Source organism: Sinocyclocheilus rhinocerous, unplaced genomic scaffold, assembly GCF_001515625.1.
Source record: "Sinocyclocheilus rhinocerous isolate Xijiao unplaced genomic scaffold, SAMN03320098_v1.1 scaffold53, whole genome shotgun sequence".
NCBI classification, from domain to species: Eukaryota; Metazoa; Chordata; class Actinopteri; order Cypriniformes; family Cyprinidae; genus Sinocyclocheilus; species Sinocyclocheilus rhinocerous.
In genome coordinates, this window is record NW_015645538.1 from 490,671 (window position 1) to 509,861 (window position 19,191).

Genomic DNA, 19,191 nt, shown 5'->3' on the forward strand with positions numbered 1-19,191 from the left:
GGAGTAATTAATTTACTCAAACAGTACACTGACTGAACTGCTGTGAAGAGAGAACTGAAGATGAACACGAGCAGAGCAGCATGTGTGCAGGGAGCCGTATAACGAACGTACATGCCCACTGCTGGAGTGGTTCTCGTTCTCGAGTCAAGAACCGGTTGCATCGGTTTTCGGATCACTGGTACACTCAACGGGTTTCTTTCGGACACGTCCGATTTGAGAACCGATGAGCAGATGATACTGCGCATGCGTGTAATTTTTCAAGAGGACGAAAAGCATGTTATCCAAGTATTTTGTTAAACATCAGAAAGTGTGATAATATAAATATATATATATTTTTTATTTTTTAAAAAGATTAATGTATCTAATCTGTTTACTTTAAGTTGAAGATTCTGTTGTCAGGATGTTGGACCATAAATAAGACTCTATAGCCCAATTTATACTTCTGCGTCGAACCTACGCCGTAGCCTACGCATAGACGCACACCCTACACTGTAGCCTGACATGCACCTCTCCAAAAATCTTACAGCGCGTCAATTCTACACGGACCGCAAGTGCTGTGATTGGTCTGCTAGAACCCCTCCCTCCGTATGTACTTGAGTTTTGTGTATGTTTATGTGCACTTTAATATATTTTAATGTTACACCTTCTTATATAAAATAAAACAAAGCAAAGAACAAGTGTCTTATCATTTATTATACTACATCGCATTATACATCAGTAGTTGTCCGCGACAAACATTGATCTGCCGTGGTAGAAGTCCTTGTGGAGATTGAAAGTATGCCATCTTCTCCTGTTCCGTTGTTGTCTCCTTTTTGTAGTTTTAAATAATGATTTAATGATTTGATATTTATTTGCTGCCGTCACGGCTATAATGCTTCTCCGACGAGCCGCTTCTTCTTCGGCTTTTACCGTGGTACTGCGGGTTACACCAGCAACATGCCCGTGGACACTGCAGACTAGCGGTTTGCATGTGTACTGCACGCCGACAACGACAAAGAAGTATAAATGAAAACTGACGCATAGCTTACGGAGTAAAGGCTACGCCGTAGGTCCGATGCAGAAGTATAAATCAGCCTTATGTTTAATAGGAATAAGAGATGATTTATGAAATGCCTGTACTGTAATTATAGTCAACGATGACACATTCACAAATTGAGTTTGTAGTAAATAGAACTGATGAACTGATGAGGGCCCCTCGCTGTCGGGGCAGTCACGCTCCGATCCCGCCCAATCCTCTTTCTCCGAGGTTGAGATGGACATTGAGTCCTCGTCTTCTTCCTCCCAGCCGAACGACATGAAGTCCGCGATGTTCACAGGAGGGTGGAAACAGTCTTCGGGGAAGGTGACTGGGGAATGGGGTGACTGGCGGCGCGGCAGGTCGACGCTCCCCCCTCCGGGAGGGGGAGGGGGCTGGGGGGGCCTCACCCCAAACAAGCCACGAGCCACGTTGCGGCGAGTCAGAAGCAATGCCCGCAGTTGGACTCCTCCAGCACCGCCTCAGCGTGGGCCAGGCCCAGGCAGGCGACGCAGTTGTCGTGTTGATCTGGCGGTTCGATGGGTCCCGTGCAAGTCTTACAGAACAAAGCCATTCTTCAGGTTGTAGTTGTAATTGTCGCGTGCACCGCATTTTATACTGTCTCTCGAGCTCGTCAGTATTTGCATACGATTTGCATACTTTGCGACAATTGGCCAGTCAATTGGACTGGCGTGAGCCAATAGGACTTCAGGAAAAGTTGGAAGGAAGGAGTTCCCATAGCAGAGAAGCTCCGCGATGTCGAGTGAAGCTCCAGAGGGAACTACTCGGCAAACTACTTCCTCTCACCACTGCTTTCTGTAATCAGTGTAATCAGCATGTAATCAGTTCAGTAGACAGCGCGTGCATTCTGAACGTAAACAATGCTGATTACGTTCTGGGGTACTCTCCAAAATGGCAGATGACGAAAACTCGGGGAGAAGAATTGCTGAATAAATTATATTATGTTATTGTTTTCTTTGCACACAAAAAGTATTCTAGTAGCTTCGTAAAATTACGGTTGAACCCCTGATGTCACATGGACTATTTTACCGATGTCCTTGCTACGTTTCTGTGCGTTAATCGTGGTAATATCATTGCTGTCTATGGAGGGTCAGAGAGCTTTCAGATTCCATCAAAAATATCTTAATTTGTGTTCCGAAGATGAGCGAATGTTTTACGGGTTTGGAACGACATGAGGGTGAGTAATTAATGACGGAATTTTCATTTTTGGGTGAACTAGCCCTTTAACTGAAGACAAATCTCAATGATGCAATATTTTAACATTAATCAACAAGTACAATTGACCATGACATCCTCACCTTATTCCAGAAAAGTTGCTCACCCAATGCGGAATGGAGCTCATGTGCATGAATGTTGGGGTTGAGGGGAGTGGGCTTGTCTGAACTAGCTGATGATCGCACCTGATAAAGAGGTTCTTCTTCTTCTTCTAGTTTTATGGCGGATTACAGCCATGATTTATCAGGCGCATACCGCCACCTTCTGTACCGGAGTATGTACCATGGACTATGATTTGATTACATCACTGGTTACACTTTATTTTAAGGTGTCTTTGTTACAGTGTATTTATACATTTAAGTACTGAGCAATATTAATTAACTACATATACTTTCTGTATGGTTAGGGTTATGATTAGGGTTCGGCTTAGGGTTACTTGCATGTAATTATGCATAATTAATTGTTATTATAATAGTAATTACATGTAACACCTGTAATAAGAACACCTTAAAATAGTGTTACCACATTACTTTACATAGTGATAAAAAAAACTAAACTAAATCCTATAATGTATCCCTATAACCTTTAGGTATTCTACAACAGCTTTCTGTGTGTCCTTAACCCCTTCTCCTGTTGTTCCCAATACACCCTCAAGGTTTGATCAAGAGGTTGACTGGCACTAAGTATTTTTATTTTGTTTTATGTCATTTGAATATACAAAAATACAAATCTTAAATGTATTTAAATACAAAATACATTTGATTTTTTCCAAAGGCTTTAAAATACAAAATAGTATTTTGTATTTCAAATACGTATTTTAAATACATGGATCTGAAATACTGCCCATCCCTGTCTGATGTGACTAGACTAGATCCTCTGTTCTTAGCGACAGCCCACTGGCTTCAAGCTAGCTACCTAAGCATTCCTGCTACCTCATTTTCATTGGTCAAATAAATGCTATGCTTGAAGTTGACAGGCACACCCAGTGGGAAAACGAAACTAAAATGGGAGACGGAAAAGTAACTGTGCAGAAATGTTTGATTCTGCCACAGGCAGAAAAAATGTAGGCCAAGTTAAATAAATGGAATGCAATAACATTTAACACATCACAATTACATAGAATGTCTCTTATCATTTTATAAATCTATTTTTTAATTCATCCTAATGCAAGTAAAAATAAACACTTGTTTCAAAACGGATTATCAAACAGTCTGACACAAAAATATGTACAATAATATATACTGATTTGATTTTTTTTTTTTTGTAAAACTGATGCAATGTGCATTTAATTAAAGTCAAAATGTGTGGTTTTAATCAGCAGTTAGTATTTCATTACATTTGTGGCTTGACCTTCAGTGTCACAATGAGACCACAAGCAGAAAGATGAAAATACCATTATTCTCTTAAGAGGACAGTTCAAGTTTGACAACGAATTCTCATTCCCCTCTAGATTTGCATGACACTAGCAAATTCTAGCAAAAACACTTAATCGGACAACAAAGTAAACCAAACTGTATCATATTATTTGGCAACATACTCAAAGAAATTGTGTGAGGACTATTTTGTAACAAATCCACTATGCAAAATGTATAATTTGTTTCCATTCCCCTTATAGAATTTGCTCCATGTTATGTAAAGGAGGGTGATCTAATTTCTGTCCTGTAGAGATTGCTACCGTGGTTGGAGGTGAATGGTGTTAAGTCAGATAGGTCATGTCATACACCACTGAAAAACAGTCATACACCGTGTTCTAAAATTGGCTCAAAATATAAAAACATATTTGATATCCTCAAACTGGATGGAGTCATAGTCTGAAGCTAAAAACCATAGTTTGTGCCCATTACATACTACACAATGTTCTGTGAAATCTGTCAACTCCAACATCCAAAAGTTGCAGACTGGCTCTGATTTTTGCCAACTAGCTTCAACCCATCCAGACTACAAACTTGGTCAAAGATTGGGGGAAAAGTTGTGTAGTGTATTCCAGAATGTTACATAACCAAAGTCACAGGGTGAATAGGTTAAACAAAGCTCAATCAGAACAGAGCTGTAAATTGGTTCTGATTGGTAGACTGGTGTCCACCCAGCTGTTGGGGCTCTGAATCACACTTGACCACACACTTATCTCATCTTCTGTTGAGTCCATCCAGCAGACAGCCTGACCGTAACTCACACCTGCAACATATGAACACAGTCTTAACTCTCAGCTATGTATATATTATAAGTATATTATGTTCAAATCTGTGTTACCTGAGCCTGTGCTGAGTCGTACTCCACCCAGACAGCTGGAGGGATGTGGATTCCAGACCGTTATCTCTGCACAGGCCTGAATAAGGTCGCTAGACTGAAACCCGTCATAAACCATGGTGTGGTTGAACACTGGGTTGACAGATCCTCGCACCACCCGAGTCTGCTGGCCACTGACGCCACTCTCATCTGGTAATACCACACTGTACAAACACAAACCATACTGATGTGCTTGGGAAATAACAAAAAACAAACAAAAGCAGACAAACTACTATGAATGTGTCCACACCTTTTCACATATGTACTAGGTGCGCCACGTTTAGTGGGAAGTAGACCAACAATCTCCCTCAACCAAATATGGAGCTCACCAGTCGGTGGACAACCACTTCCTAAAATAAACAGAGCTGTACAATAAATCAAAATAAATTTGAAATCACAGTATGGCTTAGTGAAATCACTAAAGACTGAAAGTTAGTCTGATACATATCAAAATTTTTGTGCATTTTTATCAGATTTGTAACCAGAAGCGTTTACAAATGTGTTGTCAACTAAACAACAAAGACTTTATTTTCTACTAAAATGAAAGCTTGAGGGTTTCACATTTGAAAATGAATAATTAAATGAACATTAGTATTGCAACTGGTAGTTTGTATCTTGCATTGCAATTAAAATGTATTTTTTTATGATTTTCAAATATAAATTTTTGTTCCTTTTATTAAAAATAATTTAAATAAAAATGCCATTTATATTTTATTTAACTGTGTTATTAAGCAGTAATATATTTGGTCTTCATTTTTTATATTTAGAGTTAACAACAACAACAATAATAATAATGATGATGATGATATATAAAAACAACAAAGAATGATAATATAAAACATTCTCTCTGCCTGTTTTCAGCAACAGAATTTACAATGCTTTCTTATGAGATCAAATCGCAAAATATGAAAAAAAAAAAAAAACACTTAATAAAAAGATTAAATATTTCATTTTTTAACCTGCATTACTGTGAATTTGGGAATGCGTTGTTAAATTATTAAAATATCAACATAACTCAGGGGGTGCTTCAAGTAAATATTTTTTATGAAAGGGGATACCTGATAAAAAATTTGCTTTACTACTATTTGCTCTGCAATATAGCCTTTTATTGAGGGAGGAGTGGGCCCGTACATAATAAATTAATAATGAGCCACACGTATTTTATCAATGGCCCTGCATATAAATGCGGATATAGAGATTGTAAATATGAAATGTCTGTTCAGACTCACCCTCTGAACCTGGAGGTACAAACTTAATTGAGAACAGAATGGTTCCTCTGCTGATGATGTCATCTGGACTTAACTTAACCTACATTAAGAGAAAGACTCTCATGATGAGAATCTGACTAACAAATGTTTAATTCATTAAAGATATCAGATCATCTTTGAAATGGCCTTACTCTTGGCTGGAGGTTGTGCCAGGTTGGTTGGCTCTGGCTCCAGTCCCACTGAGCCAGCCTCACTTCCACCTCCCCCAGGAAGAGGTTTCTCCTCATTCTCTCCATGTGCCAGACTGACATACTCAGCACACGAGCCTGGAGGTCCAGTCTCCGCACTCTGTACTGGTATAGGCAACATTTCATAGTTGAGTGGAGAAATAATTACTGTAAGTTTGATCATGTATTTTAAACGCATAGGAATAATTTGTGAAATAATAAATGATTAAAACTGACTTTCATGGTTTCATCATAGACTGGATTTAATGTTTTCCTCTTCACTGCAGTTTTTTTCTTACTGCGGGATGTGTTGTCAGGGAGAAGGTAAACTTTAACGTATCTGTGTTTAAGAGAAGGATAAAGACATGATAGCAAAAATATTTGCAATGTTTCAAAAGATTTCTATTTCAAATAAATGCTGTTCTTTTAAACTTTCTATTCATCAAAATAATCCTGAAAACATGTAAAATGGTTTTCACAGAAATATTAAGCACCATTGTTGTTGTCACTGTTGTTTGATAATATTAAATGTAGCTTGACTACTTTCATAAATAGTTGATAGTTATGACTGACTGAAAATGACCACAGTCAAGTATACTTACGGGTCCGATCGATTTTTACGGGCCGGCGCAAGATCTTGGCAGCGTATTATGTGCACATGAAGCTCCTCTTTCTTGATGTCATACTGCAACGAGAACTGGATCTGCCCTGATACTACAACATCCCCGAAATCGCCCACACTGTACAGGCTCATCAAACTGCCATTCATCTACCCACACAGAAACTGGACCGTTTACACCTTCAAAACTTCACTGGTGCAGAAGGTCAAGTGTTGTGCTTGAGAGTGCATCTTACCATATGATGGGAGGTCAAGCTGCTAACTGACCCAAACCTAGTATAGTCTAGTTCAGTGCTGCCAGAGTCCCTGTCCCCCTCTGAGTCGATCTACCGAAACACACACACATAATACAAAAGTTTTTTTTAGGGATGTGTGTATCTGAACAACTGGCTTTGCCAAACAGACCTGCAGAGATGGTGATGTACTCGGCAAAATTCTCCCCTCTTTGTCCTCAGACTCTCCAACACTTTCTGGGGCATGAAGGAAAAGTGAAGTAAGCAGAGTGGAGTTTAGATGCATTTATATTTTGTCTTTCGTCGTTTATCATATGATTTGCCTACCAGTATAGTTTATTTTACCTTTAAGACAATTTTCTTTTGCTGCATTTTTCTGTTCAAAGCAAGAACATTAGAAATATCTCACATGCAGTAGCACATATTTCACAAGCATATAATGTAATCTAAAATGTAAATTGACCTTTGTGATGTGTTTAGTCCTGGATTGTTGTTCAGGGGTAACCACAGGAATGCAACTAAAAAGATAGTATCACAAAACAAGACAGTGGAACATATTTAAACTAATAAATGATTGCAAGTGATATTTGCACTGGGAAAAAAAATCATTCAAAATTAATGATTTCAGACATATAATTAACAAATCATGATTGCATGCTAACATGTTCATACACACGCTTTATCCACATATTGTACTTGCGTACAAAGCTAGTAAATGAGACCCAAAAGAGTTTTCAACTGTATTAGATGTTTAAACAGCATTTTAATCACACATAATTGCCTGTTTCTCATTCAATATTGAAATATGACCATGCACCCTGCATGTATGGATTTGTATACTCATACTAATATACAGACGGTTTAGATCCATTCAGCGTATTCAGTCCTAAGTACAGAGATGACACCAAAATTTGCACCAACCTTTCCCCATCTTCTTTTTCTCTTTCCTTCTCTTCCTTGCCGTTGTCATCCTCTCTTACACTTATATTTTCCTGCAATTCTCTCTCTGTACTTTTGTCTTCCTCTTGCTGCTCATGTAGTTGAGAAGAGTTACCTTTTTCTTCAGCAAATATTGCCGTCAGAGGTATATCTACAGGAATAAAACAAAAAACAAAGTGTTGGGTGAGACAACACACAAATACATAAACACTACACTACAGAATTGACTAAGAGATCATGTGACCTTTTTCACGCCTCTTATGGCGTATAGAGGCATGAACAACATCAGCTCCTCCCTTCTGATATCTCTTAGCACGCACTTCATGAAACCACGCGCCCGAGAGAGAGCGCAGACGGACAGGATCTGACACCGTCTGCTGCAGTTTCCTGAAAACAAGCATTTCATCCTGCATTGCTCATATAACTTATATTTGCCAAATATGTTCAGTATTGTATACACACTGACCGTATTCTCCCTTCCTCTTTGTTGCGTAGTTCAGCATCTCTCTGCAGAACGCTGAGAATTACAGTCTGCTCCACCTCAGTCAGGTGACACAGATCTAGGAAAGGTTCCCCTTCCATTACAGGCACACCTCACACTGATCACACCTGGTTATTAAGATGATTTAGATGAGATTTTTGAGAAACCACACCCAAGAGTTGCAGATGGAAATGTGGGAACTGAACTAGTTTTGGTAATCATGAATGCACTAATGAGAGAATAAAAAATAAACAACTAACAATAAAAGATTTAAAGTTGTTATTGTAGTATCAGATGTATTCTTTTAATTGCAAGAAATTATAAAATTCCTTAATGCTCCAACCTGCATTACATTTTTATTAATGTTCTCCAGATGAAATATAGAGATAATAAATTTCCCTAAAACTAGGGGAAACAACATAGGCGTGTGAACAGCTCAATGATACTCTTTGATATTTCGTTTTAATGTTTTCGTGAAAGTAAATAATAAATAAATTAGTAAATAAAAGTACTGTTACATTAATATCGTCAACAAAATCGTTAGAGATTATTAAATTTCCAATTATTATTTTTTTTTTAGATTTGTTTTACTCTATTTAAAAACGTGAATTTTAGTTTAGCCCAAAATATCATCTTTAATATTACCACACATCAACTTTCTCCTACTATAACTCTCTAAATCCTACCGTAACGATAATAAATAAAGAAAATAGTAAACCAAATAGATTTGTTTTCCAAACCACTTTGTCATTTCCAATATAAATGTTAACGAATATCAGGAAAGTTTTAATTCAGCTATGTGAAACGATGCTTGAATCGCGCACGCGCACAACAAAGAGTGACAAACAAGACACAAGTAAACAAATTACCACTTCACTAAGGCCAAGTGTTATATCTACTTCCACATATAACGTAAACATAAACTTATTATAATGCACTTTATATCAAGCTGGTAAAGACTCCAGGTTAGTTAAATGTCCAACACTCGAGGACGCACCTGTCAACCAAATTCACTTGAACCAAATTCATTCGTGAAAAAGAAAGAGAAGAAGCAATTGATGTTGACTTAAACAACAAAATGTAATACCTTTTCCTCATCTAATGTCTTCTGGCTCGGCCATTCTCGTAGTTTTTCTGTCCAGTTTAGTTGTCGGTTGTTTCTAAACACGCACTCGCTTGTGTCTGATTTGGCAGGACTGGCACTCTCACACCCGCCCTCAGGCACAGAGCAAAATACGAACCGGATTCTCACACTTCACCGAGTATGCACTTATTTTACTAATCACTTCACGTTCACACAGCATGTTATGTATGTCTCTCTCCCTCACCTCTCTCTCTCTTGTCATTAGGGTATTGTGCTAGCTAGTCAGTAAAAAAAAAAGCCTGGCTGTAGTTACTTTTGTGTGGTATTTGAGCATAAAGATGTATCGCTTTTCATGTAATTTGGGGCACATTGGACTACTTTTTTAAAATCAACGTTTTTGGTGTAATGTGTGACGGCGTGGATTGTATGTATGTAGCCTATGTGATGTAATGTTCACATATTTCTCTCTTTTTGGAAAAATAAGCCTTGAATTTAACACACCAATTTAACTAGCACTCAATTAACTTTGTACTTATTAAAAAATGAAAAGAAACAGATTGTTTCTGAATTAAATTTTTTTTTATAAAGCTTAGGTTAATATTTTTAAATGCTTGACAATATTGGTAATGACAGCAATTCTTATTCATATGCATATTTTGTACACAATTTTTATTTTATTTTATTTATTTTGTCTAGGGGACAGAAAAGTTACATTTGTGTATGCATATTACTCATGTCTGTTAGTCTGTTACAGTCAGTTCCGGTTTGGAGTCTCTATCAGCCCACACCTACTAAACACACACCGACACACGTTCAAAGGATTATAAAAACACCAGGCAGACACAGACACTTAGACGCTCATGTTATGCCTAAGCATTGTTCATTGAGCCATATAGTGACTGCTTTAGTGCTATTCTTATTTGCTAAGACTGAAGGAACATTATCAGGAACATATCAGAATGGACATGCTCAATCATGAAGAAAACAATCAAAGTTCAAAAGTTAATCAATATTATGCTCAGATAACAAACTTCCTTTTAAGCATATTGCATTTCAGCTTGTCAGTCCACAAGCTAAAACCTTAAATTGTGGTTGTTTTGCAGCTGTTCACTTTAAGAGGAAACTACAAGGTTTTACCCAACACTGAGCATGACTTATGTAAAGCAATATTTTTAAAGTTCTAATAAAATAGCGATTTAGAGAAATACTGAAATAACACTTTGGGGGTTGTAATGTGTTTATTTAAGGGATTTTTTTACAAAGTAATGTTTTGCACATTTGTATCACTCCAGACTCTTACAAACATTCAGAGACCTGTACAAAAAAAAATCATATATAAACACAATTATGCACATTCACACATGCACACACCTCTCAGACAAACATCTAAAGTCAACAACATTACTGAGAGGCACTTCACTGGCAAATTCAGTATCTTTATACCCTTCCCATTTATAATATTCGACCACAAGATGACCGATCCCAACCCTCCATCCCTGAGTCCAGCCTCACAACTCATCATGAGCGGCTGCTTCATCTGCCTTGAGTTTAAACTCATCCTCTGTGATTCGCCCATCCTTGTTGCGGTCCTGGTTATCGTACATATTCTCTATGATGCGCTGCGGGTCAAAACCTGGCGCCAGACGACCTTTGCCCTCTTTTACCTGCTGGAGGATGTAATCTGAAAACTGTATGGAAGGGACAGACAATGGAAAAATTAGCTTAATAAACATTTTAGAGATGTAATGCTAAGCATGCACTTACAATATAAAACAATATACCTCAGTAGCGTCCACTTGTGCGTCTTTGTTTTTGTCCATCTCACTGAATAGGTTGGGTGTGACATCGCTGTTCCACACAAACATGTAGCCTTCAGGAAGACCTTCCTCAAGGTCCACCAACTCAACATCAAACACCAGCACAGCACTTCCAGGGACCTCCCCATCTGAGCAAGAAATAGTGCTTAATAATCTATTTTTGTGGGAAATATGGAGGTTTGAACTAAATATACAAGCATACTATTCTTACTGTTACTGCCACAGAAAGACATGGCAAAAAAATAGTAAGAGTAGTATTCAAATATGCAGTTTCGAATTCAGCAAATACCTCACTGAATATCAATACATCAGCAACTAAATTGTTAGTTTAGCGGAGTAGGTTGTTAGAAGAATTTACTTTGGCTCCCTCTGGAGGGTCCACCACAAATTGCAATAAAAAAAAAATCAGGAAGCCAGCAGTACAGCTAAGCATTGTCATCACGTTTAACATTAACATAACATTTTAACACTTCATTTTACATTACACACATGTAACATAAAATTTTTATTTAACAAATAAAAGGCATCTGATATATATATACATCTGAGGATAAACAGTGTTTCCTGCACAAACATACAGCGTGAGTCCTGACCAGTTTGACTCACGAGCAAATGAGTCCTATGAGCCGGTTCTTTTAGTGAATGAATTCAGCACAACCAGAAATTATATCATAAAATTTAGAATAAGGTCACATTTCTTTTAAATGTTTTAACTAACATTAACTTACAATGAGCAATTCATTTGTTAAAGTATTTATTAATCTTTAATAAAAATGCAACTGTTCATTGTTAGTTCATGTTGGCTCAGGTCCATTAAATAATATTAACAGATACGTATTTTGATTTTAATAATGTATTATTAAATGTTGAAACTAACATTAACTAAGGTACATAAATATTAATAAATAAATAAAAATCATTGTTAGTTCATGTTAATTATTCTAGTTAACTAATGTTAACAAATGGAACATTATTGTAAAGTGTTACCCAATAACTCTTATGGAGACAGCTCTTTTTATGAAGCATTAAAAAACAAATCACCTCACAAAATCACTAGTAGTTAACCGGTTTGAATCAGGATGAGTCTTAGTAAAACCCACTTTCAATTTTAGTAAATTCCATCTCAAAATAAAGCAACTGTACTTAACATTTGTGAAACACATTTGCTACAGAGTTGCAATATATATTAACATGAAATATTTACATAGGAAATATATACACACTATTTATTAATATGTGTAGAATTCATAATATTATTTGTATGTATTGATTATTATATAATTCTTTAATATTAATATAAATATAAATAAAAGTTTGTTTACATAATATGTGTGTACTATGTATATTTATTATGTATATATAAATACACAAACATACAGTATATATTTTGTAAATATTTACGTTTTTACATGTATATATTTATATTCATATAATTTATATTACATATAAATATATTTAATATATAAACGTAACATATTTTTCTTAAATATATACATGCATGGGTGTGTATTTATATATATTCATAATAAATATACACAGTACAAACACATATACTATGTAAACAAAAACGTTTATTTTGGATGCGATTAATCGCGATTAATCGTTTAACAGCACTAATATATATATATATATATACACTGTATATTAGGGGTGTAACGGTTCACAAAATTCACGGTTCGGTTCGTTACGATACAGTGGTGTCACGGTTCGGTACGTTTTCGATACAGCAAAAAGAAAGAAATGCCAGAGAAATTTCCTTGATTTTTACACATTTTTTATTTATTAAAACTAATTTTTTACTTTGAACAATCCCATCTTCTGGGGTGTCTTCTTAGCTGCATTTAAAACAAAAACAGCTCCGGTTTGAAGTATTCCAGCTGATATAGCCTATTGTCATGTAGCAGATTAATCTTTTCCCATAAGTTTAAATTGATTTTTATCTTTTATGGGCATTCTTTATCTTTATAAAGCCATTTTTTTTTCTAAAAGTGTGCATCACCTTTTGAGTCAATTTTTTTTACATTTAATCAGTCAATAAGACATTTGGGCTGTTACCAAGCAAATGGAGTCAGTATTGACAAAATTCATCTTTGCAATACAGAGGAAACATAGAAGTTGCATCTGAATGGCATTTAGATGCATTTACACACTGTTTAATGCAAATGCATAAATAATGTTTTGATATTTTAAACATAAAACGTTGGCAACTGATGTTTGAAATTAATGAAAAAATTAAAAGATACTTTAAATGTGAAATTAAAACCGCCAGTAGGTGGCAGCAAGTCACTGTTAATAAGTGAGTCATTGCGATTGAACCGAATCATTTAAACGGGTGATTCATTCAGGAACGAAACACTGTCATGGTGCTCAGAGACGCAAAACAGTGCTGTGGCTGTGTTTGGAATTATTTTTGTTGGCGAAGTTGAGCAAAAACAGGCAATAAGCTATCTAAAACGTAAGTCTATTAATTAAATTCTTGCTTATTGAACTGTTGTAAAAACCATTTGTAATCATGCTGATTTTTGGAGAGAAAAAACGGCACTCTTCTGTGATATTGATTAACTATATAAAATTATGTAAATATATACATTTTCTGCTCCCATATCTTGAATTTTGTGATCATTCTAAATGCATTTTAATAGACTGAAGCATGCAGTGAAAGAACGCACTTTCTATGCGCACTCTCACTAGTCTAACCTAATAGGATAATATGCTGTAATAGGATTAGTCCAACGAATCGTTCGGTTTGTAATGCATACCGAACCGAAAGCCTCGTACCGAACGGTTCAATACGAATACGTGTATCGTTACACCTAAGGCTGCACGATTATGACAAAAATCATAATTGTCGATTATTTCCTTGAAATTGTATTTGCGATTATTAATTACAATTATCACAATTTACATTGAATGATGTTTATACCATTGTTTGATGTAACTGCATGCCGTATTTTTATATGAAAATAAACAAGCTGAAAACACTCTAACTGAAAAACCTTTAGTGCTTTTCTATAGTATTAAGCCTCAAATGTCAAATATACATCGGACTGGTTTCTTCTTTAAATTATAAAAAAAGTAAAAATATAAATGGTATTATAATGTTATACTAAAACTAAAACTAAAACAATGGAAAACCCTTAAGATAACATGTAGAAAGAAAAAAACATATCTTAAGCGTGCAGAATAACATAAGTGGGCTTTGAACTATTAATTGCCGCTTTGAACGATTACGTAATTGTGGCATCCATAATTGTAATTGCGATTAGAAATTAGATTAATTGTGCAGCCCTAGTTACACCCCTACTGTATATATATATAGCATTTGTTTTTGTGTCTGTAAGAGGATGTCTTACCTACTCCCCTCTCTCCATAGGCAAGGTGAGGTGGAATGACTAGCTTGCGCTTCTCTCCGACACACATTCCTATAAGGCCTTGTTCCATGCCTATGACCACCTGTCCAGCCCCCAGAACCACATCATATGTCTTACCAAAGGTGTGCCTGCAGTTACAAACAGACGCAAGGGAAAACATAAATTACATAAAATTTCTTAAATATAAACCGTTTGTTCATTATCAAATACTTGTAATGTTAAATTAGACGCATGCCAAAACAACACGATACATAAACGTATAATTGCAACGCACGTGGAGCCAATGTAAGTGCCGTCCATGAGAGTGGCGTTGTAGTGGTATTTGACAAAGTCACCACGTTTTGTATTGTTGCTGCAGTTCTCTGGCTTCACACTGGTGATCTCAACTGTATCAGATGGGTTGTGGAAATCAATAATGTGGACATCAAACACCAGCACAGCTGAGCCAGGGATCTTAGTTCCTGTATGAGGAGATAGAAGGGATTAGTACAGAGATAAAGGTTAACCTCATGTTCTTTTGACTATAAAAGGACTGATCAGCACACACCTGTGCCCTCTTCTCCATATGCCAGGTGAGGTGGGATAACAATCCTCCTGCGCTCTCCAACACACACACCCAGGAGTCCTTGGTCCATGCCTGCGATCACATAGCCTTTACCGATGTAAGTGTCATATGTGCGATTCCTCGAGTAACTGAAACATAAACAAAAGCATAAGTGCACTGTATATCACTTTAAAAACAGTTTCTGTTCAAATCAAGGGTTTTTACCTGGAGTCAAAGAATGTGCCGTCCAGCAGGGATCCGTTATAATGGTAACGCATGAAGTCTCCTACTACACTCTTGCGTGGACAGTGATCTGGAAGGCTTTGAGCCTCTACCGTGATTTCATCTTTGGGGTTATGAAGGTCCAGCAGAACCACATCAAACACCAGAGAGGCCTGAGCGGGGATGTCACTTCCTGTAAGTGGAGATAACTGGATGTTGTAATGCTTATTTTGCAGGCACAAATATTGTTAGTATATATTTCTAATAAAATGACTCTCACCATCTCCATTCTCTCCATAGCCAAGGAAAGGTGGCAAGGTGATGATGCGTTTTTCTCCCACACACATTCCCAAAAGCCCCTGGTCCATTCCCGCAATGAGCCAGCCAATCCCCACGTAAGTGTCATAAGTGCGCATACGTGTGTGACTGCAAATGAAAGCATCAGAATTACTAATTGGGAAAAACATAAAATTCAGACATCCACACATTTGTTTCAATGATATAAATATTTTCCTTAATTAATAATAAATATATTTTTTTTAAATCATAAGAATTAAGATTAAGATGTTTTAACCTATTTATGTCCAAAAATGAAATATGTTCATGTTTAATTCTATGTTTATAAATTAATTATGAATAATTTTTTGATTAATTCTTAAAAAATATTTTACATTTTTTAAATATTTCACATATACACCATACATTGCATGCACACATTATTGTGCTGTTAGTTCTGGTCCTCGAACCTGATTGGTCAAGAGGTCCAAGAGTGTATAAAGACCTAATTTATACTATGAATAAAAAAGATAAATATGTGTTAAATATTTTTTGGAAAAGGTTTTGTTTCTATTCACTTACATTGTTATTTTTATACTCATTATAGTCCTGTTAGATTATTTATTTATTTATCTATTTTTAATATTTATTTATTGCAATCCATTTTTAATGATATTATTTTATTATTTTATTTTAATCCTATTTAATTTTATAGTTTTTTTTTATTTAAATAAACAAATAAACCTGTCATTAGTGATAGGGATTTTTTGTGGCTCTTTCTGGATGTTACATGATTACGCCAGTAGGTGGCGACATGTGACTGTCTATAGGAGTCATTTGATGCCTTCATTCAAAGGACTTGAAATGAATGAGTCATTGATCATTGGGCTAACTGATCTGTTCATAAACATTCAAAACATTCCCTCGCTGTTGTAACACTGTGGCTGTGGAACTATTGTTGGCTAAGCAAAAACCGAACTGGCAATAATGTGTAATAAGTGTTTATTCAATATAATATTTGTAATAAAAGTTATTCAATATAAAAATTGAGTTACTAAACATATCTATCTATCTTTTTTATTTTTATCCCCTCTTTTTTTGAGGTCCACATGACTCCTCTCACCTGGAGTCGAACAGCGTGCCATCGAGCAGAGTACCATTGTAGTGGTAACGGATATAATCAGACACTTGTACAGTGCGGCCACAGCTCTCTGGCTTATGGTAGGTCTTTATCTGCACCTTGTCCTCTGTGTTCCAAATGTCCAACATTAACACATCAAAGTGAAGGATGGAATCTGGGGGGATGTTGTCACCTGACAAGGAATGACATAAAAATACTGTGAGAAATAAAAACCAAACCAGCTTGGCAGCTTTGAAATCTGCCCACTAAAGCATGATTAAAACCAGCTACTCTAAAGAAGGACAATAAATGCTTTAGACTTTGTGTTTACTATAAAGGCTGCATTATTAGTTGTTGTTTGCTCACTACAATAAAACAAGGGGAAGTGTGCCACGCTGTGTATTGTGTATTTTACTGAAAGAGCTGATCATGAGATGAATGCATCTGAGATTACTTATAATTTAAGTCTGTTGTATATATGTACAGTTAAATTATACACATCTGTCTGTGTCTCCTGCAGCTGAATTGGGCAGACACACACTATTTTCACAACTAGTTCTGACAAGTGGACATGGCTCAACATTCTTCTTAGGATCACTCCCTTTGGGAGTTCACACCCCAGTCTGTTCAACTTCCCCCCTCTCTCTCTCTCTCTCTCTCCACCTGGAGATGCCATGCTCCTCTGACTCAGCAGGAGTCCAGGAGAATCATGGGTATTGTAGGTCTCAGTGAGTTTCATGCATTAGCATGTTACCTAGTGATATGTGGCTATTTAAATGTAAATGTGCTGATGGCACCTACACTGACAGACATTCACGCATGAAGTGGTAAAAAGAGAGCTGTGTTTTTAAAAAGTGCATTTACCATAACCATCCTTTCCGTAAGCAAGCTGTGGAGGGATTTTGATCATCCATCTTTCATTAACACACATGCCCACTAAAGCTTTGTCCATCCCAGCAATCAACTGCTTCCGGCCAACAAACACATTATAGGTGGTGCTACGGTCATAACTGCAAACACACACATCAACAAACATCAGTAAAAATGTCTTTAAAATCTGATACACACATTTACACACATACACACACACACACATATATATATATATATATTGGCAAATAATTGAATAATTTTCTTGCACTAAACATTTATCTATCAAAATCTAGTGAGCTTAAACAGTATTTTTAATTTAAATATTTGCCAGTGGGTTAAGAACAATAAACTTTATTTAAAATATATTGTCTGAAAAGCCTTAGTTATTATCTCATACAATTTGCTTCTCATGTAAATGTGTCTTTAAAAAAAGATTTCTTTCTTAATAAGAAATTAATTAAAATTAAAATTAGGTTAGTGCAATAATAATTTTGTGCAATAATACATTTGCAAAAAAATAATGCAATAATTATGTTTCAATTTTACTTGAAAAATTAAATAAATTAAATCTACACTGAAAAAATATTTGTTGGTAGAATATTTTTCACTCACAAACTGCTAGTAAATTTCACAATGAATTACAAAGAAACACCATGTAACTGAATTAAACATGAAATTTTGAAGAAGAAAGACTAAAACAGTATTTTCTTGTACAATATACTCCAGTGATCAATTTCGAAATTTGAAATTTCTTTTAAAAAGCTGAAAAAATATGCCCTTTCATTAAGCATTATGAAAATTACCATATTCAAATTTACTAAATGTTAGCCTGTTTTAAATCAGCTGTAAATGTATATGACGTGCTTTTGCATAAGTAAATGTTCATAATTCATAGTAATTGAGCAAGTCCCATCTGCTCTGCCTGCGTGGCTGTAAACTCTGCAAACGCAAATGGCTTTAGGCCAGATGAGAAGATGAACAATGGAGGTCAAACATGCATTTTGCACTAACCTAGAGTCAAACTTCTTTCCATCAGGGAACATGCCGATGTAATGATAGCGAACAAAGTCTCCAGACTTGACCATCCGGTCGCAGCGATCCGGAGTGAACGTTTTCTCAATCACGATGTCATCTAACGGTAACGGCGGCGGGTTGCACGCCACGAAAGTCACTAGGAAAGCCAGGAGAATCATCTGAACCGTTAACCGTATCATCTTCCGTTTGTGTTTTGCAAAGTGCTTTCGGGCGCTGCAGCAGTCTCCTCAAACCCTCTCGCTCACTGTAGTTGAGAGGGGAAGTGTGTAGACGTGGTGGATGGATCCTCAAACTCCCTCGAACTTCTTCCTATGACTCCGGTGTCTCTTTACATGGAGAATGCGCAGGAAAGGGCTCCGTTTTGTAAGGAAAATGCGGAAATGCAGGCCTAGAGGCTGGAATGCTTTCTACGTGGCACAGAGAGGGGCGGCTCGCGCTTTATGATGGGGGTTTACGAGAGCATGTAATTATAGAGGGCCCACCGAGCAGTGCAACGGGCCTTTTTAAACGTTATATTCATTACATCAGAATGATGATCATATGTCTCCTTATTATAGTTTAGTACGTTTTGATAAATGCATATATTATACAAATTTCAGATACAA

At 36.3% G+C, this 19,191-nt stretch overlaps 2 protein-coding genes across 3 annotated transcripts; both read right to left on the minus strand.

The window, feature by feature from the left end:
• Positions 1-4,027: 4,027 nt before the first annotated feature.
• On the minus strand, positions 4,028-9,511 carry LOC107706182 (synaptotagmin-like protein 1). Of its 2 annotated transcripts, none has more exons than XM_016509789.1 (15): positions 9,332-9,511; positions 8,230-8,372; positions 8,008-8,150; positions 7,746-7,914; positions 7,288-7,342; positions 7,170-7,200; positions 6,997-7,061; positions 6,828-6,917; positions 6,575-6,741; positions 6,210-6,312; positions 5,937-6,098; positions 5,767-5,845; positions 4,788-4,887; positions 4,502-4,701; positions 4,028-4,426 (listed from the first exon to the last, which is right to left on the minus strand). In XM_016509789.1, exons 2-15 carry the CDS (start codon positions 8,343-8,345, stop codon positions 4,284-4,286), a joined length of 1,623 nt encoding a protein of 540 aa, XP_016365275.1. In that variant the 5' UTR covers positions 8,346-8,372; positions 9,332-9,511; the 3' UTR covers positions 4,028-4,283. The 2 variants fall into 2 exon arrangements, with proteins under 2 accessions (XP_016365275.1, XP_016365274.1); XM_016509788.1 differs by having other exon boundaries at positions 4,788-4,902.
• Positions 9,512-10,554: 1,043 nt separating this feature from the next.
• On the minus strand, positions 10,555-19,131 carry LOC107706181 (peptidyl-prolyl cis-trans isomerase FKBP9-like). The gene is made up of 10 exons (XM_016509787.1): positions 18,563-19,131; positions 17,543-17,688; positions 16,682-16,871; positions 15,563-15,708; positions 15,286-15,475; positions 15,064-15,209; positions 14,791-14,977; positions 14,499-14,644; positions 11,110-11,273; positions 10,555-11,016 (listed from the first exon to the last, which is right to left on the minus strand). The coding sequence occupies exons 1-10, from the start codon at positions 18,763-18,765 to the stop codon at positions 10,837-10,839; spliced, it is 1,698 nt and encodes a 565-aa protein (XP_016365273.1). The 5' UTR covers positions 18,766-19,131; the 3' UTR covers positions 10,555-10,836.
• Between the last annotated feature and the right edge of the window lie 60 nt (positions 19,132-19,191).

Excerpts from the sequence above, each read along its gene's own strand:
- LOC107706182 (XM_016509788.1), bottom strand. The coding sequence starts at position 8,345 with ATGGAAGGGGAACCTTTCCTAGATCTGTGTCACCTGACTGAGGTGGAG. Across the intron at positions 7,062-7,169 it reads AAAAGAAAATTGTCTTAAAG|AAAGTGTTGGAGAGTCTGAG; the intron begins GTAAAATAAACT and ends TTCATGCCCCAG. Across the intron at positions 6,099-6,209 it reads TCTATGATGAAACCATGAAA|TACAGAGTGCGGAGACTGGA; the intron begins GTCAGTTTTAAT and ends TGCCTATACCAG.
- LOC107706181 (XM_016509787.1), bottom strand. The coding sequence starts at position 18,765 with ATGATACGGTTAACGGTTCAGATGATTCTCCTGGCTTTCCTAGTGACT. Across the intron at positions 16,872-17,542 it reads TTACGGAAAGGATGGTTATG|GTGACAACATCCCCCCAGAT; the intron begins GTAAATGCACTT and ends ATTCCTTGTCAG. Across the intron at positions 14,645-14,790 it reads GGCACTTACATTGGCTCCAC|GCACACCTTTGGTAAGACAT; the intron begins GTGCGTTGCAAT and ends TTGTAACTGCAG.